The sequence below is a fragment of the Eupeodes corollae genome, chromosome 1 (assembly GCF_945859685.1).
Source record: "Eupeodes corollae chromosome 1, idEupCoro1.1, whole genome shotgun sequence".
NCBI classification, from domain to species: Eukaryota; Metazoa; Arthropoda; class Insecta; order Diptera; family Syrphidae; genus Eupeodes; species Eupeodes corollae.
This window is the reverse complement of record NC_079147.1, coordinates 138,085,382-138,108,180: the sequence shown is the minus strand read 5'-3', so window position 1 is coordinate 138,108,180 and position 22,799 is coordinate 138,085,382. Positions and strand designations below refer to the sequence as shown.

Below are 22,799 nucleotides of genomic sequence, written 5' to 3'. Positions count from 1 at the left end.
AACTCACCAAACCGTATTTAGAATGAAAAACAGTCAGAAGCATTAAAAAAGAGCTTCCAGTGCATCCAAAAAAGTCACGATGATCTGTCGGAATCATCGGGACGTATTTCATTAAATCGCAACGTTACTGTGAATGAAGAGTACTAACGATCAAGACCTTTACATGTGGTTTTAACGGTGCCACATAGTACGCGTGACAATAGACCAAATTGAAAGACGAGTTCGAAGAACATTTAATTTTACGTTTGGCTCCAGTCAATTAGCAGCCTAGATAGGCGATCTAAAACCTCTAGACTATTTCTTGTCAGACTATGTAAAGCCTTGTTTCTAAAACGTAAAAAATCCGTTTCAATTGACACACTGAAAGCCAACATTAAAGCCTTTAGGGTAGGGGCCAATTATAGCTGTCATTGGTTGTTTCTCTTTTGAACAAAAAAGTGTCAGCTGTTCAGGAAAAAAATTTAAAAAAAAATTATTTTTAGCAAAAAATAACCACTCAATTAAACTTTTAACGTAACAAAGATTCTGTGGAAAATTTTCGATCGATCAGTATATGATTTTCATTTCTAATCAAAGGGAAACACAGTCAAATATCGATTCAAAAAATTTGCCGGTTTGCAATGATATCTATAACTGGCCCTTTATTCCAAAATTGACTATATTTGAAATAATTTTCAAATATCAAAGATAATTGTAGTTTTGAAAGTAAATAATTTAAAATCAAAGAATAACTATGAAATACATGTTACATGTGTGCATAAATAATATTAACAGGAGTAAAATTACAAAATGATAATTAATTTGAAAAATAGATACGAGTGCAGATAGTATTTCATTCAAGTGACTCAGAGTGTATGTATGTACGTTGTACGTTCCTTCAAAGTATTTTCCTACAGAAAGATAGATACCTAACCTACACACAATGTACGATCGGATCGGCTACATCGACACCGATCGTGCTGCTGCTCGCGTTCGCGTTCGTTGTGATTCCCTACTTTTTTTACTTTTATATTTATTTCTGTCTCAAAATTCAAATTCAAATTCAATATACAACACTCACTGCTGACCCGTCCGTCTCGTCTTGTCTATGTCTCCATCTCCATGTACAAAAGATACAGTCCTCATCTTATCTGGTTCTGGATGTGTAAAACGTCAAAATCAAAGTACTAGTGGTCGGGTCGCCGAGCATGAGACAAAAAATATCTATATAAAATTAGGTACCTATCGCTTATTGAAGCTAAGATATTTTTGAGTCCAAACTAAAAGGCAGCCACCGCAGCATCTATACGGTTCGTTTCGGTTCGGTTCATCCATCGTCCATATCTTCTTCACTTCTGTCCATTTATTTTCGCAAACTGTTATTTTTTCTTTCTTAATTTTGTTTTTTTTTTTGTTAAGGAGGACACTGAAATCAAATTTGCGCTGAGCAAACTAAAAATCGAAAAAGAAATAAAAGCCAAAAAAAACAACAGACAAAATTTAAAAACGATCGCGAATTTTTAGAGTCTTTTGCGGCAGAACTATCGTTTTCCGTCCAGTTGAATTGAGTGAGTGCATATTGAGGCTTACACTTTAGTAATTTTTGGACGTTGCCGCTGCCGCCGCTGCTGTTGCTAAAAGACAATTATGTTCTTGTGAAAAGTGTTTCGGATTTGGGTGAGATCGGTTCGTTGGCGGACTAACAACTAACGACTAACATCTTGTATCTTGAAGCTTGATATCTACCTTTCAATCGGTCCCATCCTATACACTATACACACACCTTTTTTAGTTCGTGTTGTGTTGTTCTTTTCCTCTTCAAAAAAATTGGATATTGGGATCCAATCGATCTGTGTGAGATAATTTAGTGTTCGCAAATTTTGAAAATCAATTGATTCGTTATTCGGCGTCTAGCGAAAGTGGTTGTGTTGTTTCTGAAGAACGATTTGCCTCTCATAATATCCCGAAACGTCGGAATTTAAGTGAACAAGTAATATTTTCTATCCACATCCACGTGATCATTTGCTGTTATTATTTCCTAATTAAAATTTAAATAAACTTAAATTGATTGGATTGTTTCAATTTAAATAAAAAAAAAAGAAATAAAACTACATACAGTCGATTTTTGTAGCTGGGTTTTTGCACAGTTTTTGTGTTTAGCTGATTTTAAAGGAGGCAATTGAAAATTATTGAGAAATAAAAATGAAGTTGATCTGCATTTTATTGGCACGTAAGTAAAACGGACCTTAACAAATTTTGTTTATAAAGATGATGGTTTTTTTTTGTGTTTGGCGCCATATTTTAGTTGTGTATCTAAAATTAATCAATTGTTTATAGTTTTGTTTTTTAAATCATTTGTTTATATGTACCTAAATATTTTTTTAACATGATGATTGAAAATTTAAATTTTCATAATTGAGTGGTTTATTGCTTGCTTAGTTAACTGACGTAGAATGTGTATTGAATTTCCTCAGCCTAAGCAATTTTTCTTAGGTAAGATTGTCACCAGCTCAATCTGAATACGGGAGTTAAAGCTGAAAGTTATTAATGGGATTTCAGATATTTAAATTGTCACACCTATTTTGACAATTTGAAATTTACAAATACTTACACTGATACTCAATAGTTGTTTCTTAATTTATGTAGACAAAAGAGTATCCAAAATACTAGGGGTTTTATCAAAGACTAGAAAACGCTGATAAAGCAAGATAAAAAGAAAACTGGCTTTGCTATGGAAGAACTTTTAAATATCCTTTTTTTGTTTTTTTGTTTTAAAGTGCTTATTGAACTTTTTTTCAAATCAGCATTTTTCACATATTTAACAGATTTGACTTCAAGCTCGTCTTCATGCATAATAGTTCGGTTCTTTCTAACTTTCCATAGGAAGTTATTGTAATCAGCCCGATTACTCGAATTAATAATGTCTCGACGTTTCAAGGTAAATAGATTCTAAATCAAAGATTTTTAGAGGGAAGTCTTTGTTCGTACTCTCAAGAGCCAGTAGAGATAAAGACATCACATAAGTGTTGTATACAGATAATAACACAGAAAAATGCAGAAAAGATTTTCAAAAAGATTGTGTAGGTAGTTTTTTAGCGAAACAATTTAACAAAAAAAGGGAACATTTTGGTTGACCCAAAATAAATCGCGAACCAATAACCATGGCGACTTCAATGTGACGTGGTAATAAACTATATAATTTTGAAACAATCGAAAAATGATTTTTATAAATCAAAAAACTTTTAAAAAATATTTGTCACTCCAAAAAATTATTTTACTTCCAAAATAATTGTATGCAACGAAGAATAACGTTTTGACATCTGGTTAAATTTTGAGAATAATCGATACAAAGGTTTTTTTTACAAAAAATAAAAAAAAACTTAAGAACACATTACTAAAAGTTGGTAAAAATTGATTTACTAGTCAATTCAAAAATTAAAGGTATGGGCTTCAAACTAATTTCCCCCTATACAAATATTGCTTTCAATATTCTGTAAAATCCAGAAGTATTTTTTTTATAAAAATTAAAATCTACAAAAAAATACAGCACACAATTGGTAAAAATTGATGTTCCATTCTCGTTATAGCGTGAAAAAATGAAGGTATTGACTTCAAAATTATCTTATTCTGTGCAAAATTTTGTTGTCAACGAAAGATAATGGTATTAGAAAAAAAAACGATCTAAATTTTTCCTTTACCTATAACAATTACAAATTTCCAAAAAATGCTTCTAAATTCCGACTTAAAACAACGTCAAAAACACGAAGCCCTACAACACGAAAAAAAAACTGATAGAAGAACTGATTTATTCATCTTACAACGACGAATTGTTGTTATTTATATTTTATACATTATTCGCCTTTATAAACTTATTTCGGAATATAAAATGATTTAAAAACTAAATTATTGGACACACATAGTCATAAATAAAAAGTTGCCTATATAAACTTTAAGTTTTTTATTTTGTTCTTTTATTTGTTTAGAACAAATCTAAATGTTTGGTATAACTTAATGTTTGCTATAATTTAACTATATACAGTATTTGAAAAGATTCCTGATTTCTATATTAATGATATTGGTCTTTGTTTCAATTAATTTGAAATAAAACGAATGATTCATGTAGTATTAGTTTAGTTTTTCAACTTCTTAAACAGTTAAACAAAATTGTGGTTGCATTTGGTTAAGACTAGTACGAGCTGAAATTCGCCTTTTTCTCCAAACTAAGACTAAGACCTGAGCTAAAATTTGACAAAAGAACGTTGTGTAGAAAATTCAATTGGTCTTATGGGTACTAAAATAATCAAAGTCACAAAATGATGGATGATGCTTCTTCTTTTTTTTAACTAAAATTTTGCGAAAGAAATTCTTCATTAAACTACTTCTCAATAACATTTATTTATTAACAGAAACCCTTTGGAAATAAAAATACAGAGTATTTTGTAACTCAATTGAGGGGACGGTTTAAAGACTTGTTTTGGTAAAGAAAAAAATGTATTTAAAATATATTTTTCAATTTCTTTCAGTATGGGTTGAATCGCCTTGATAAATAAACGAATTTGATCTATGTAAGGTAATAGTCAAATTGATTGCTTAAAAGATGTCACGACAAAAATTTGTTAGTAGTTGTAAAAAAATATGTTGTTTCTGTTGTTTCGTTAAAAAAAAAACAAAAATTTAAAACGAAGTTTACGACATTACAAAAAATGTTATCAAATCAAAGCTAATTTAATACTTTTATTTAGATTATTTATAGAAATCATTTAAAAGGTCACCATGGCAACAACGAATTTTGGCAGTTCTAATCTCAAACTGTTCAATCGAATTGAACTTAGTTAAATCCATCTTACACAAACAAAAAATTCAATTTGACTATCAAAAATGAATTAGTCAATTATCACCTTACATGTATTTCTATATTATTTTTATTTGTTAAAACAAATTTTCTGATGAAATTAAACCTCAATATTTCCCCCTTTTGGATGCGACATTCAACAATCTGTCAAAATTTAGCAAAACGAAAATTCCCATACAAAAATGACATTACGAAATCATAAACGTAAAATTTCGCTGTGCTTTTCGTTTTTCAGTTCGCTGCTCAACAACGAAATGTGTCATTTTAGTGGATAGCTGTACAAGATTTCTTAGTACAATCCTCCACTCTTTTCGTTCTCAGTTTAATTTTTTTTATTGAAAAAAAAATTGTTTACTCGTGACTTTCGGTGTTTTGACTTTGATTTATATGTGATTTAAAATTGATTTGTCTAATGTGTTCCAACAATACATTTCTGAATCAGAAACTCAGGATGTTGAAGATGTTATTGGTGATGTGCAAGAAGTGATGAAGACGAGCAGTGAACTTCAACTTCCAAAAAATTAACCGAAGAAAAAAAATTGAGTTCTCTTCGGAGGAAAAAAAGAAACTGGCTTCGTTGGTCGAAGTTAGTGAAGCTATTTGGAATTCATAGGCTTTACAAAAATAATTTAGCCGCTGCGAGCCTCTGGAGTAATATACATACCTGCGGAAATGAAAAAACTATGTACTAACTGCTCAACAAAATGTTAATAAATAGAATTCTTTTCCACTTTTGTTTACCAGCAGCTGATTGTCGGAACTTGTCAATTGTTTTTGACAGCTGACAGAACTCTCCACAAATATGTTTACGCTGTGGTTTTCGTGTTCTGCACTTGGAGACCGCTCGCTGGCTTAAGAAATAAATGCGCAAAGTAATTTATCCGTCTGTTAAAATTTGACAGCTCAACAAGCTAGGGCTTCTTACCAATCGGAGAGAATTTTATACAGAAGCTTAATTTTAGCTCAAACTCTATACCATGCTTCAGGTATAATAGTGTAAAGGATCATTTATTTTAATTACAAGTTCTTCAACACCATTCATCTTTAAATATTCATATAAACATATTTAGCTCTTATAGAATACAATTTAAAAGAATGGTTTTAAATTTTAAAACTTCTCAAATTAAAAATTTTAAATTATTCCAACTCCTAAATTAAATGGAAAGATGTTTGGTTATATCCCTTGAGTTTTTTGTTGCTGCTACTTTAAGATCTAACTCCTCTGATTTTGTCCAAAGTTCACATCTGAAAGGTCAAAAATAGTTTTCTTCATATTATAATTTACAAAGTTTTTATTTTCAGGGGAACTGTGTCGTGCGAGAAATAAAAAAATCCTCCAAGAGTAATTCTTGTCATGAAAAGTGCTTTCGCAAGTCATTAGGCCCTACTTCTCTGCGAATTTTTTGAGCCACTAATACTAGTAAATGTATTACCCGTGGAATGATGATTAGTGCGTTGGACCGTCATGCCAGAGATCTTGAGTCCGATCCCTGCCTATGCCATCTTTGACCTGTGTCAATCGTGATTGATTCGGTCTTTATGAACTTCATCAAAACGATTGAGTGAATGCAATCGTAGTAAACCAAACCAATCGTTCTCAATGTTAATCGTTTCATCATGCTGTCTTTCGTTTTAAAGGGAAAGAAATATGTTTCGTTCATCCAACTTGTTCTTATTTTCAAATGAAATGATATAAAATGGGGATTAAACATAGCTTTGAAACAATCAATCAATCATTTCAATACTAATCGTTTTAAAGACCGAAACTGAATGAAAATGAAGTACCTTAACCTTACCTACTCTACTGCAAAAAGATCTATATGGTTCCACACGCTTATTTTCCATTCAAAACCAAAATGAAACAGAAACCTAAATGATTGAAAAAGTGAACGATTAGAATAGAATGAAATTTGCAAATTTTATTCGCATCCAAATGAAGCATATACCAAAACGATTGAAAAAATGAACGATTGAAAAGAACGAATCATTGAACTGAACGACATATGAACGATTGAATCTTTTAAAACGAACGATTGACACACCTCTATGCCATCTAAAGTTTTTTTCACGGATACTGCCTCCTGCGAGGAACTGACAAATTCTCCAAGAATATTCTCGTCATGAAAAGTGATTTGTCAAATTAGCCGTTCGGATCCGGCGTAAAACTGTAGGTGCCCTAGTAAATATACGTTTAGCCACTTAAGTTATAAACAAAAGGATGTACTTTAATGAAATTTTCTTTTTTTGGTCCTTTAAAACCGGTAAAGATTTTTCAAAAACCTCAAATTTATTTGTCTTTAGCTGATTATCAAATCGCAACAGATAATTTACTAAGATCAAACAGCAAATATTGCAAACATAAATAAAATTTTAATTTTCTTCGCATTTCGCACTCGTGTCATGTGTGAGCAAAGCGTGATGCCGATTTAAAAACGAATGATAGAACACAGACGCATTAAACTATAATAACTTTTTATATATTATATAAATAAATAATGCGTCCAAAAATATATTTACATACCTATGAACATACATACATATATGCATGTTTATAGTTCTACCATAGAATCCTTGTGTTCATTTATACATTTTTATTCATATTCCGAACCGAACTGATCAAAAGATACATAATTATTTATGAATCCGTCTGTGAATCGCAAAAGATAAATCAACATGACATGTCCATTATAACTTTTTGGATGTTTCATCTTTCATCTGTCTGTCAGAGAAGCTGTCATCTTTATTGAATATATCCGATAGCAAATATTGGCTGTTGTCCAAAACGTTTTGTATATACGCACAACGAATTACACATGCTCGTCGTAATGTATCTACATTATGTACTTGTAGAACGAACGCAATTTAGTATTATGAATGACGTCTGGGTTTTGTCTTTTTTTTTGACAGTTCAATAGCCACTCACTGACAGAATTATATGATGAAATTTTGCACAATTTCAAATCACATTATAGTTTATGTGAAAATATATTTGGAGCTTTAAATAAAACAAGTTTCACACTAAACTAAATTTAAAAAAATATCTTTCATCTTTGGTAAAGCAAAAAACAAATAATTTTGATCAAAATATTCTGCCTGTTTTTTTAATAATTGGTTGATAGAAAGGGTTTCGCTATTTGTGATAAAGGTTGTGTTGGACCCACATTCCTTGAAAATATTCATACTCAAAAATTCAACATTTTTTTTTCGTATGTATTTTCTGTTTAATCGATTTCTTAACTCGATCATGATTTTGACAGAATAGTGACCAACTCCCAAATTATTTATTTGACAATATGACACGAGTTATTTGAAGAATGACGTTTGTGATTTGTGTATTAAACAGATAAATTTTAATGGTGGACATTTTGAATTCTTATTGAATTCGTCTTTTAAAGGTGTGTTCAGACCAAAGAAACTAAAATGTTTTTTCAACAAATGGGAAACATTTCAGGTTTTCTAAGCAATGTTTACGAAAATCGTCTCTCTTTGCAATAGTACTGCTTTTAGTGTTAACTGTCAGTTATCTGTTCATTGGATACTTTATGCACCCTATAAGTTGCTTAACACATTAACTTCTAGTTAGACCTTTCCAATTATTGTGAAACAGTAATATGAATTGTCTATCGGCTAATTAGGTTCCAAGTAGCTTAATTATAAACTTTCCTTTTATGTTGGAGAACAATCCCTAAGTGAAAGCATGGATTAGATTCAATTGAAGTAGTTTTAAGTTATTTTAAATCCAATTTTCAGCTGATGCACTTTTTAAAGACAGTAACCTATTTAAATGTAGGTTTTTGGTTCTAATACCGGCAAAAGAAAAATATAATAGAGTTCAAATATTTTATGCATTTGCCTACACCCATACATACAGTACAGTTACTCTTAAAATTGACAACAACAAAAAATTACTGTGTTGTTGTTTTGAATAATTAAATTGCAATATTTTTTGTAACATTTTTATTTTGATTATAAGAGAAAAAAACTGAAATAACAACTAAAAAAAGGAATCACAATTGAAAAACTACAATATTCTTCATACATAGCTCAAAGCGTATTATCGAAGATCAAAGAAAGAAGAGGTATTTAAAGTCTGCTAAAATTGAAAGATTATTATTTTGGAGGGCTACCTTTAGCCATGGATTTGACAATTTTTTTTTTGTAAAAAACGTGTGTTTTAATGGGGGCTATCTTGAATAAAAATGTTTGTTCTGAAGACATTGCTAGAGGCCCAGTGACTTGCTGAGCTGGGGTCTTGAGTTGGTTTTTGGCATTATTGAGAAAAAATTCTTTGACAAAAAAGGTGTTTGTTTCAGATCGTGATATTCTTAAAAGTGAAATGTGGCTGTTAAATTTAGTTTTTTTGAAGACTGGCGCATATTTCTTTGAGTGTGTTTAAAAATATCAATTTGTCCATAATTATGTGAATGAATTCAAAGGTTTTCCCCAAAGAGAAACTGTATGCATGTATTTATAAAACGTTTCCCAATATTAAATTAATTACGTAGAAACAATAATCAAAAGACGGAATTAAAAATTTACTAATTTTAAACGACTTAGTAAAAATGTTGAAGTAATTTTTGGCAATTTACAATTTATAAGATTATTTACCGAATTTTAAAAGACTTTACAATCTAACTAACTCTTAACAATTTAAAAATAAATAAATGAGGTGGCGCAACAGTCCGTAGAGAACCAGGGCCTAGTGACTTACAACTCTCAAACATTCCTGTGTAAGAGTAAATGCAGGGATGGAGGGGACCTACAATTTATATGCCGAATCCGAACGGCTAATTTGACAAAGCACTTTTTCATGACAAGAATTACTCTTGGAGAATTTGTCAATTCCTCGCAAGAGGCAGTGCCCGTGAATAAAACTTTTGTGTGGCACAGGCAGGGATCGAACCCCAGACCTCTCGCATGACATTTCAACGCACTAACCATCATGCCACGGTTACTACTTAACAATTGGCTTAAGTTAATATCACGGAATGCTGCTTTAACTTTAAGCTATTTGCATATGATAATATGACATCTGCACAGTTATTCTATAAAGGCAGTGGGTGAAATGGTCCAGTCCATAGTTTGGAACTCCAGTTAATTGGTCTGTTTAAGCGTATTTGCTTTGTTTATTTTCACGAACTGTCACTTTTTAGAATTGTTTGGATGCTTTTTTATTAGCAAAAATGAAACAAAGCTTTAACATTTTGGACTCTACTAGTAAATTTGTAAATATTGACCAAATTGCTAACTAGAAAATTGTTAAATCCTTAAAATGTTGGGCCACTGATTTTAAAAGCTGACTCAAATTTAAAACTGACATTTAAAGTCTTGAAAAAGTCAAATAGACGAATGGACTTCAAGTTATGACTTTAAAAATGGCTTGATAATTTTTATTTTAAAAGTTTAAGCCAAACCAAATTAAGGAAATAATGTCCGCTTTCAGGGCATTAAGGAGAATATCTTGATGACTTTTCTAAAAAATATTCTATAAAATGGCAGGAAAGTTCATTTTTACAAACCAATACAAACAAAACAGTTTGACAAACGAGACAAGTTGTATTCTTTATGGAAGTCTTTAAAGTATTTTGTTCGTATGAATTAATAAATCGTTATATTCTATGCTACAATATAATTTGTGTTTAAAAAGAAAAACTGAATGGAAAATTTTCAAGGATCACGTTATTCGATTTAACTTCTAATACGGGTCAAGAAGCTTTCGCACGTGAACGTGCTGCTCTCAATCTTCGCTACTTGTACGACGACACAGACGCAAGATTGATATTGTTTCCCAGAACAAACTAATTGGATGCAGATGTTGAGCGAAAACAAAACAAAGTGTTAAGAAAGCTTATCAATTCTATGGCATAATGTTTATTAAATGATTATAGACAAGAGTATGACTTTATCAATGAAATAGACATCATTTCTATAATTATCAAATCATTGTCAGTTATATTAGTTTAAGGGAGATCACACTTTTGTTGAAAAATTCATGATTATACGTAATTCCCACAATTTTATAGATAAGCGCTTTAGACAAACCGTCACTATGAATTTGTGATAATTTTTCAGCACGTACATTCATAACAACGGGTCTGTTGATTTAATAAAAACAAAAACATGATGATTTCACTCGAAGTGAAAAATTATTATAGGGTTGCCAAAGTCTACAAAAAACTTTTCTAAATTGTATTTCTTTTTTTTTCATAACTAATTTAGCAATTCAATTTTCATAAAAAAGGTACCTCTACAATAAGGAAAGTTGAAACAAAAACAAAGCACGTTATGTGAAACATTGTTAAAAGCCTTATTAATGCCATCTTCGTTGTACATGAAACAAAAGCCGATGATGTCGCCGGACGGTTAACAATAAAAACCAAATAGTAAATTTCTGAGGGTGCATTCATTTCCACTATCTACGTCAATACTATTTAGAACTTATTAATAGTTGAAGCTCTATTTTCATGTTTTCTAAAAGTGGATAAGAAATTAATATCTACCTATGTACTATTTCTTGTAGATTTTATTTTTCATGAAAACACGGACTGTTGGGTTTTTATAAAAAAAAAACTCCTGAATATGGAAAATTATATTTTGTATGAAATACAAAAAGTTTGAAGACCATATTTTTAATTATTAAAAAGTAAACTTTTACCAAGTTTTAATATTTGTTTTTTTTTGTTAGGTTTTTATTTTTTGTTAAAAAATTGTCAAAGAGATTTTTCTCAATATTTTAATAAATGATGACAACAATATTTTTTAAAAGATAAAAGTAGCTTAAAGTCAATATCTCAAACTTTTGAAAAGATATTTGAGTAGAAAATCAATTTTTAAAAACTTTTATTAATTTTTTGTTTAGGTTTCATTTTTTTATAAGAAAACTGTCAATTCGATTTTTCTTAAAATTGTTCAGAATGTTGAAAACAATATTTCTTATAAGCTTATAATGGTTGGAGTCAAAATATCATAATTTTGGAAAAGATATTTGAGTCGAAATACAATTTTTACCAACTTTGAGTAATTTTCCTTTAATATTGAAAAATTTGTATAGTAAAATATACAATTTTAAGAAAATCTTCAGAGGTTGCTAGATTTCACATGACTTACAAAAATCTAAATTAACTCTAAAGCAATAAGTTCTTAAACGGGTTTCAACTGAAAAACGCGAAACGATTTGAACTTTTATATCCAGTTTTGGAAATATGTATATTAAAAATATAAAAATGATGCTGAAACGAGTATTTTTAAAATTTTAGAAAATATGTAATATCGAAGTAGAGACTTGCGATCAGCATTACAAATTAATCCCAAAGGTATTTTTTAAAACAGTGAATGTATTATATTCAAGGTCAGCTCAAAACTTCATATAAAGGGTGATTTTTTAAAAGCTATAGGGTGGTTTTCAAAAAAACACATATTCAGAAAAATGCATGAAATTTGTATTTAAATCAATAGTACTATTGTATGGTCCATGTTATTTAATGTTTGAAGATTATTTCATGCAAGTTTTGACCTTGACTGCGCCTCAAATGGTTCATTCGGTTTGTCCAATTTTGGAATACTCTTTCCAACATTTCGGCCGCTATCTCACGAATAAATGCTTCAATGTTGTCTTCCAATGAATCAATTGAAGCGGGCTTGTCTGTATAGTCATGAGCTTTAACATAGCAAACAAAAAATAGTCTAAGGGCGTTAAATCACACAATCGAGGCGACCAATAAACCGGTCCCAAACATGAAATAACTCGCCTTTTAATAAGTAAATTGTTACGCGTGCTGTGCATGTCATGCAAGTCAAGCTCTTGCATTTTGGGCAAAAAACAGTTAAATATCATCTCACGGTAGCGCTCACCATTTACTGTTACGTTACAATTCGCGTCATCTTTGAAGAACTGCGTCCAATGACGCCACCAGCCCATAAAACGCACCAAACTGTGACTTTTTCTGGATGCATTGGTAGCTCTTGCAATGCTTCGGTTGATATTCACTCCAAAATCGAAAATTCCACTTTATTACGTACCCATTGAGACAAAAATGAGCAAACTTTCCAAGAGCCCGTTCACCAAAAATTTTACGTTGCAGTAGGTCGTTCGGCTTCAATTCTTGAGCCAACTGTATTTTGAAAAACATCACACCTAATCACACATAATTTGCAAGCGTTGTTCGTTTGAAAGACGATACATGGTTAAATAATAGACCAAACTAAAGATGTTTAACAGTGAAACAAAAAACGAAACGTTTGTCAGCTGCTTAAACCAGTGTTGCCAAAAAAATCACACTTAAGTTAAAGAAAACAACTAATGAGTATTTCTATAAACTAAGTCCGATACTAAAATCATTTATACTATAAAGATTCGTACTTTGTAAAAATCATTGTAAAATTTGTTGTGGAGGATTATATTTTGCTTTGACTTAAAAACACCGTTTTTGGTTGTCTTTAGCATTTTCGAAGTGCTATATTCCAAAAACCTAATTTTATAGGAAAGTTTTAAAGCAAGATACAGGACAAAGTAATTCTTTTAAAAAAATATTGTTTTGTTTGTGTTACAGGAAAAAAAAAGTAATTTTGTCGAACTGTGTTGCAACTTCATAAATGACAATCAGCGACTTGGGAATAAGAATAGAAAGAGCGTATTTTATAGAAAATATCAATATAATTTGTTGGTTTTGTCTGAAACATACATTACTATTCAAATGATGGATCTAAAAATATTTTAAGGCTCTACAATCGTGTATACTTAGTTGATTTTGTAAGTTTTTATAAGTAAATTAAGTTGTGCGGCTTGAAGAAGACTTACGAAAGCATTGCACTCCGCACAAATATGGAATTGTGGAATTCGACCCCATTGAATTCTATATAACAACATTCTGTAGCAAAAAAATTCTATAAACTTTTATGAGAATAAGTTATCATAAGAATTTTTCTAAGTTAATTTGAATAGCAAATTTATTGAATTCTTGAACAAAATTTGTTTTGCTTTTCAAAAAAATAATACATACATACATACGTTAAAATAACATTTGGTTTTTTTTGTGCTACTAATAGTTAAAATTCAGAATTATAAAAAACAGACTTTGTAAGGATACAATATTTTGTGATGATAAATTCAGAGCTACAGTATTATGACATACAGTATTCTGTTTATAAAGTATTCCAAGTTTACAGTTTCTCGAAATACAAAATTTGAGACATACATAATTCGTATCAAAAACTTTCACGTCTGCTCTGCACCTCTTAGTATGAGTGTGTTCATTTGAATATACAAGTTTAATGCTTCTTTTTTTTAAACGATGGGCAAAGGAATTTAACGATCTTATACTCTTTTTTTTACAGTTGCCTTGTTCGTCCTTATTGATTCGTGTTGAATCAATTCAACTATGTTAGCTATTCTGCTTCTTCAAATCCAATCTTTCCATCAAAGGCACGTTTATAATGACTTAATGTTTCTTCATCAACTCATTAATTTTTTATTCCATAGAATTTAAAGAATGAAGCTTTTAGTCGAATGAATATTTTATGTAACTTTAACCGCACAGGCCATCGATTAATTTAAACCTTAATAAAGTGGAATTAAAATTATTCTTTAGAACCAGTGCTCCCTTATCGTAAACGTCTTTATTTTATTTTAAAATAGTTCAACTTATATGCTAATTTAATTGTTTTTGTATTTTGTACGTTTTAAGGTGCATCAAGACCAAAGAAACAATTTTGAAGCTCATAGACATTTAAGAATCATTTTGGGGAATGTTCTCCTATTTAAATCATCTAAGGAAACATTTCTCAAATGTTTCTTAAATGATCTGGGGGTCATTCCGTAAAACGATTATCTTCAAACGATAGCGTTTCGACCATAGTCTCACTTCACATAAGACGATAATCATCAAAGCTTTTGTACGATAGCTAAATAGGTATCGTCTGTCATCGATTTCCAAATATTAACTAAGAAAATTGAAATACAAATGTTTCGGCGTAATTGAGTTTTACAAAGTGAAAATGAAAACTCAGAAAAAATAAAATTAATACGGTTATGTTTAAGAGATAAATCAGATCCCTCTATCTTCCAACCCATATGTAAGCATTTGTGTTTTTTTCTTTTCCACTTGTAAAATAATTTAAACCATTATAGTTTTGATCGAAGTTTTCAAAAAAGGGCCTTATAATAGCTGTAACTATTAAAACTTTGTGTGGCGGAAGCTACCAATGTTCTTGCACTAAGCGCATTATCCAAAATAGTTTTGGTAACAACAAATACTTTTGTAACCAAGTTATGTCCCCTGATAAAATTGAATCTTGTCATCCTTCCCATGAACATAATTGGGGTTATACACATTGGCCAAGGGAGGTTGCTCACCCATAAATTTTGTACGCATTTGCAGATGAACTTGTGTTACGGACCTAGTATGTATGTTTATACAAAATTATAATTATAACTACAATATCAGATATAAATAACTTACATGTTAAAATAGAGTTCTATCGTCGGAGGCAAAAAAAAGTAAAAATATATAAAATAAAATAATAGTAAAATAATAAAAGTTGGTATATTTGGTAAAAAACAATTTGTTGCAAATATTCACAATTTTCCATGGACAAAAACCAAGTTTAATAACATTTTCAAGTTATCGAACAAGCAGTATCTTTTGTTGAGTTCATTTTGACATTTCAGTTATCTTATTATAAAAACGATAGACAAAACGATAGTGTCAAAGATACGTGAAGCAAATTATTGACGATATCGTTAATGATAATCGTTTTGAAAATTACGGAATGACTCCCCTGGACACTCGTGAAACATTGCTGAAATGCTTCTTTGTTTCCCATTCCGAATGGGAAACTTTATTTGATTTCCAACAAATTACATTATGTAGGTAGAAAGTAGGTAAGAGGCTATGAACCTATAGACATCAAATGTCGTAAAAAGTGTAAAGCAACAAGAATGAATGAAAAAAGTTGATGAGCCCCTGATCGCAGTTTGACAATTGCACTAAGCTTACTACTTTCTGAGAATTCTGAAGTGAAAACAAAAATTATGACCAAACAATATCATACAAAATGTTGATTATGCATTATTCCGAAAAACAGTATTTGGACGTGCTCCTATTAAATCAACGATACAACACGTTATTAAAAACCACAGTTTCACTTTGGCTTGGAAACTACTTAATGTCTACGCTGACCGATTAAACCATTAAACATACATCTTAATTAACTAATAACTAACATAAGAACATTGTGAAATTTATATTTTTAACAACTCTTGCAACCATATTACTTCTGCTTTGTGGAAAACAAATCTACTATTACTAATTTATTACAATTCTCCATTTTGCATTTTTACGGACTTTAGCAAACCGTTTGAAAAATTAAGCCATGAAATTGTTCTTAATTAATTAAGTGAAATTTAGCTTAATTAAACGTGTTTCGTTTTGTGGATTTCGTCATATCTTAAAGATAGGTATCAAAGCGTCATATTAAGGAGTTAGACTTCATGTCAATTCAAGTACCTCCAGGGAGTCACCTTAGTCAATTATTATTTATTTTATGTATTAATGATTTGTCTGTTTGTGAAATAAAAATAGTTTGATTTTAAATATATACAAATGTAAGACAATGTGTTTTACACGCAAACTAAGAATTCTAAATTATGACTATATGTTGAGTTCGTAACCTATGAATAGAGAATCCAGTTTTTCTGACCTTGGTGGTGTACTAGACCAGCGGTTCCCAATCTGTTTTAGTTGCGGAGCACTTTTTGCGTTAGAAATTTTACGCGGAGCGCTTCGATGCGTATATGCCATTTCTCGTAGTTACATGCAGCAAATTAAATAACTTTTTTTTTCGAATTTCGTTTATTTTATTGAATTCAGGAAATATTTTCTCAAACGAAAAACACAAGAACAATGTTAATAACTAATTACATAATTATATTAAATGCATTATAATTATATGGAGTTTCTTTTTAGTGGAAATAATGTGCCTGCTTGTTTTTGCATAGAGCTGTAATATCTGGTTGAATTTGGACAATTGCAACAGTACCTATATTAGTGTCTGCATCTAGTCGGGATCTATACTTTGGTTTGGTTCCGACACATGTAGAGAACCCTTATTCGCAAATGTATGTTGTTGCAAACGCCAGAAGAATTATTTTAGCTTTCTCTGACAGTAAACTGAACTCGTGTCTTCAACATACACCAGAATTCTGATAAGGACTTCATTGTTGCAAACAGTTCTTTTATCGAAGAATCTAATGTCAACGCGGCAGAGTACGGATTTATTACCCATATGACATTCATTTAAAATATCATCGAGAATGTCCAAATCTATTTCTTCTTTAAACTCCTTGATTCAGACCAAAACAGGCTTATATTTATAAATGCTTCTTTTTTGTCATTGGATACGCCAATTTCAATAACCAACGCTCATAACACAACATGTCCCCCAAAATAAATTTGTTATCAATAAGCAAGGTTCCAACTTCAGCTCTCATTTCAAAATGCCGCTTCAGTGTTTTTCCGCGAGAAAGGCACCTTACTTTCACGCGAAGAAGTAAAGACGTATTTAGACTACCCATGTCATCGCACAACACTTTAAAAAGGCTTGTATCCTTTGGCCGTGATTTAATAAAGTTGATTATTTTCACACTTTCGTCCAATACCTCTTTAAGAGAGACCGTCATATTTTTCATTGCGAGGGCATGGCGGTGTAGAACGCAATGGCTACTGGTGCATTCTTTAACAATTTGCTTTATTCTTGCGACTACACCGGAAGTTTTTACAGTCATGGCCCGTGCGTACATCCACGCAGTTAGCCCATGCTATGTCATTTACAATTTGTCAATCAAATTCAAAATTTCAGCACCAGTTGTAGTTGTTGGCAATAGCTTGCAGAAGAACAGACCTTCTGGAAAGGACTGTAGATATTGGTAGCGCACAAATACTATTAAAATAGCCAACTCTGCAACTTCCGTTGATTCATCCATCTGCAGCGCAAATTGTGTGACTTTGATTCGTTAACGTAAAGTAGCTTTCACATTCTTCTCTAAGTCTCCGATTCGTCTTGATATTGTGTTATTTGACAAAGGAACGGTGTAAACTAATTTTTTGGCCTTTTCACCCAACAAACATTCAAAAATAACTTTAACACAAGGTTTTATTAAGTTTTTAGCAATGGTATGAGCTTTACCAGTTTGCGCTATTTGGAATCTTTCCAAGAAGGAGGTCATCAACGGATTTTCGTTCACTGTCTTTGAGTGATAAGTAATAAATATAGGTTTGAGATTTAGTAAGTTCAGCATACTTTCTTTATTCTTTTGAAGAAATTAGTCGGTTTGCTTTTGCAATCTGGATGAATCCCTGCAAAGTGACGTTTGATTTTTCGTGGAGACATTACACTGTTCGTCAACACATTGCCGCAAATTAACACATTGAGGTTTGTTGTCACTTGTCTCAGCAAGTCCAAAATTCAAATATGATTCGTGGTACTTCCTTTTAACTGATTTTTGTATACAAACAAAATAAAGTAAAACTCACACACTAAAAGCAACTGCAAATTAAGTTCATAGTACTACGTTTAAAAAAAAAGCTGTTTTTATCGTCTCTTTCACTAGTCTTCTTAGTATAGTATGTAAATTTATACGAGTAAGATGGTATAAAAAATAGAATTTGTCCCTGAATTTCAAATCCGACTGCTGCGATCAAAATTACAAGTTCAGAACCCCAAAATTAACTAGTTACTTGGAATTTTTATATTAACTTCCCATAGGAAATTATTGTAATGGGTCCGATTTGTCAAATTGAAAATTTTGAGTCGAAATAAAAGTTTTTAGAAAGATGTCTGTGCGTGCGTGTGTACGTACGTTTGTACGTCCGTACGTCCGTACGTTCGCGACGTTTTTTTCGTCGTCCATAGCTCAAGAACCAGAAGAGATATCGACTTCAAATAAATTTTGTTATACAGATAATAAGGCAGAAAGATGCAGAAAGGGCTCTCAAGAAAATTGCGTGGGTGCTTTTTTTACCATATCAGTTTGAAAAAAAGATGAAAATTTTGGTTAACCTTAAATGTCTTACGAACCAAAAACGCTAGAGACTTGAATTAAATTTAATATAATATATTGTAACGTGATACCAAACAGGTATATTTTTTAAAAAAAATCAATATAACGTTTTTTTTTATAAATCTATAAAACTGAAAAAAAAAATTGTCACCTCCAAAATTTTACGACTCAAATATGATTTCATCTCTAGAACAATTTTGTGCAATAAAAAATAATGTTTTTTGACATCTGATAAAATTTTGAGAAAAATCTAATTGACAGTTTTTTTTACAAAAAATAAAAACCTAAAAAAAATTGTATAAAAGTTGGTAAAAATTGATTTTCGACTCAAATATATTTTCAAAACTTTGAGATATTGGCTTTAATTTACTTTTATCTTTCAAAACATCTTGTTGTTAATATTCAGTTAAAGTTTGAAAAAAAATCGATTTGACAGTTTTTGTACAAAAAATTAAAAACCGAAAAAAAAAATTAACAAAAGTTCGTAAAAAATGATTTTGGACTCAAATATCTTTTAAAAACTTTGAGATAATAGGTTCTAACTAATTTTTTCTTATAAGAAATATTGTTTTCAATATTAGGACAAATTTTGAGAAAAATCGAATTGACAGTTTTTTTACAAAAAATAAAAACCTGAAAAAAAATGCATAAAAGTTGGTAAAAATTGATTTTCGACTCAAATATCTCTTCAAAAATTTTAAGTATTGGCTTCAAACTACTTTTATCTTATAAAAAATATTGTTTTCAACATTTGGTAAAATTTTTGAATAATTCGAATTGACAGTTTTTTTACAAAAAATAAAACTCTAAAAAAAACAATACCTACTAAAACTTGGTAAAAATTTACTTTCGGCTCAAATAGCTTTTCAAAAATTAAAAATATTGGCTTCAAACTTATTTTATTTCACAGAAAATATTGTTTTCAATATTCAGTAATTTTTATATAAAAATCCAACAGTCCTTTTTTTCATAAAAAATAAAATCTACAAAAAATAGTGGGCAAATTTGGTAAAAATACATATAGACAAACTTTTAAGCAAGACATATCGACAGACGGGATGGGAAGTTATCAGTGTGGGTCGCATCCTAGCCTCTTTTTTTTCAAATATTTCCGCGGAGCACTTGGATTTTCTTCCAAGTGCTACGCAGAGCACACTTGGGAAACCCGGTACTAGAATAAATAATAAAATTTACTGATTACCAAACAAAAACCTAACAAAGCACTGGATTTCATCGTCAAAAGATTTTCCCGATAGTTCCGTGTCCCGAAATCGTATTTTAATAAAATTCTATATGTTTCCTTGTTCAGGCCAATTTTTGAACACGCTTGTGTTGCGTTGTATGGGTCCCGTACTATTCAAGGAAGAGTAAGAAGTATTCAAAGTAGATTTTTAACATTTTGTGTATATTTTTGCTCCTGGATAGACTTTTATTACCTTCCTACAACCTTAGAACTATTTTAAACAGATCGAACTATGGCGCTAATAATTCTCTAAATCAATTAATCTGTAAATTTTTTATGCTTATTAACTTTACAAATGACAATCTCAAATCTGAAAGCTTTAAGGTCTGCTATAAGCAGTTAAAATTATGTTAGTTTTAAGTTTAAGTTTAGATATATATCATAAATTTAACGTTAGCATTAAACGTATATATTAAATTTATAATATATGTACATATGTAATTATATACTTAAATTTTTGATTTATTGCTTTTTATATTTTCAGTGTCGCTAGTTTCCTTATCGATGTCACATTCCCTGTCTACTGAGGAGAAATGTGTCCTTAATTGTGACATTAAATCCTATATGCCGGTATGTGGTACAGACGATGAGGGAGAAACGCGGACCTTCAATAATTTATGTATTTTGAAAACGGAAAATTGCTTACGCAATTTAAGTAAGTCATCTTCCATATAAGAGTGTTATTAGTCTTTTTAACTCTTGTATCTTTTTTTTAACGCAGGTTTCCAAAAGACCGCTGATGGCCCGTGCCCCTAAAATGAGCAAAAACTATCGGAATTTAAATTATAATTAATATGTATTTATATATTTTGACCTAAAGATTTAATTTAAATCTAAGCGTAGTCATGACCTAGGGCAATGTATACAACGCTTCATCATCATCAACCATCACCACCATCGATCGCCATCGCCATCGCAATCTTAATCATCATCTGTTGCGGTTGCAGGACCAGAAAAAGAAAAAGAAAACAAATTAAATTAACATATCAATCTCAATAGTGATGCCATATTGTTCGATTGGCAGCAATAATTTAAATTTAAATTTAAAACAAAACAACACAAAATTGCCGTCGTCAGTCATTTCTATATAGTTGTAGCGATGTATATGGAGCCAATTTACGTGGTATTTGTGTGATATTCTTAAGTTTGATCAATCATGAATGTAGATTTGCATAATATACGTTTTATTTTTGTATATTTAATGAATACTTATTAGAAAATATAAAGAGACAACGAAAAAATAAATAACAAAATAAAATATAAATCAAATGCAACTACTTGGTAAATGGTAAACAATAAAATTGACTTTTGTTGTTTACTATTAGGGTGAGAGATTGGTGTAATGGCATTTACCATTAAAGTTAAGAGGTAAAGTAAAATAACTAGGGTTGTTCCTGGCCGGATAGCAGATAGGATTCGTTTATTATTATTAGTTTTGAAAAGTACTCTTTTTTACCCAAAGTAATCTTTGTAAAAAATGGATGAGATCATTGCTTCTTTACATATGTTAATCATAAAAAGTTGTGAGTTGCATTTTATCAACAGTTGCTTGTTAAACTTAAATTACGCGGTCAACGTACCATCACACAAATGACACCCTCCAACCAATGTTGTCAAAAAATGCGTTGACGTGTAAGTGAGTTAACGTGACATTTAGTTTAATCTTTCAAAGTTGACTCGCCAAACAATTACGTTTTAACGATTTGACAAAATTAATGTTTATGTAAATCAACTTAATTTTTTTAAGCTGGGAAAGAATATTTACACTAGGGCGTTTCAAAATAAAATTATTTTTTTCCTGAACCAGGCTCAAAAGTTTCGTTTACATGCCAAAATAGGCCTCTGAAAATATGAGCCCTTAATATTAATATGTAGGTACGGTAATCCGCATCGCACATTTCCCATAAGAATAACATAGGTAAAAAAAAAGTTTTTCTTCCGATTTTTATAAATAACGAACGAAAAATTGCATTGTAATATCTCTTATGTATTTTGTAGAGAATTGAACGCTCTACAAAAAAGTGTCACTTTTTGATAAATCAACTCAGTCGAAAGTTATTTAAGGGTAAAGTTTACTTTACCCTTAATTAAGGCGTTTTATTTACAATACTCTTAAATTTATAAGATTACTAGTTTCAAAACAAACTGAAAGTTTATTTCTAAGCTCTCCGAGTAAAAAAAAAACAAAACTCTTATATATTGCCCTCAAAGATTGCTGAAATTTTATTCATCCAACAGTTTTAAATAAATTGCGCTCGAAAACAGCTGAAATTTTTCACATGGCCAGAAAAATTATCAGATTTATTAAGTTTTCATTACTTAACTAATGAAAAATATTTTATTTCAAATAAATTCGAAATTTTTCCATTTAAAAATAATTTTTACGCATTTACATTACATTGATCTTGCTGAGGAGTTGTCTTATTGTACTTAGGATAACTCAGACGATGTTCGCGAGCTACTTGCAATAAATATTACAGTTGTTCTTCATCTCTCGTAAGGCAGTTGTTGTATTCCTTAATCAGAGCAACCCCTCGTTCAGCTACGTCATTTGTCACTTCCAATGTATTGAAATATTCTAAACATTCCTTATATGAATGATTAATGCACCATGTTGAAACATCATACAACAAATCGCTTGGTAAATCGAACAGCTCTACGGAATTTTC

At 30.5% G+C, this 22,799-nt stretch overlaps 1 protein-coding gene across 1 annotated transcript; it reads left to right on the top strand.

Moving 5' to 3' along the window:
• Window positions 1–949: 949 nt before the first annotated feature.
• LOC129941808 (Kazal peptide Pr13a) lies at window positions 950–21,399 on the top strand. Its single transcript, XM_056050537.1, has 4 exons — window positions 950–2,209; window positions 20,615–20,785; window positions 20,852–20,926; window positions 20,985–21,399. Exons 1-3 carry the CDS (start codon window positions 2,182–2,184, stop codon window positions 20,884–20,886), a joined length of 234 nt encoding a protein of 77 aa, XP_055906512.1. The 5' UTR covers window positions 950–2,181; the 3' UTR covers window positions 20,887–20,926; window positions 20,985–21,399.
• The last annotated feature ends 1,400 nt before the right edge of the window (window positions 21,400–22,799 follow it).

What these genes read in the sequence shown, in the direction of transcription:
- LOC129941808 (XM_056050537.1), top strand. Translation starts at nt 2,182, where the DNA reads ATGAAGTTGATCTGCATTTTATTGGCAC. An exon ending in GATCTGCATTTTATTGGCAC is followed by an intron (nt 2,210 to 20,614) that starts GTAAGTAAAACG and finishes TTATATTTTCAG; the next exon opens with TGTCGCTAGTTTCCTTATCG. An exon ending in AAATTGCTTACGCAATTTAA is followed by an intron (nt 20,786 to 20,851) that starts GTAAGTCATCTT and finishes TTTTTAACGCAG; the next exon opens with GTTTCCAAAAGACCGCTGAT.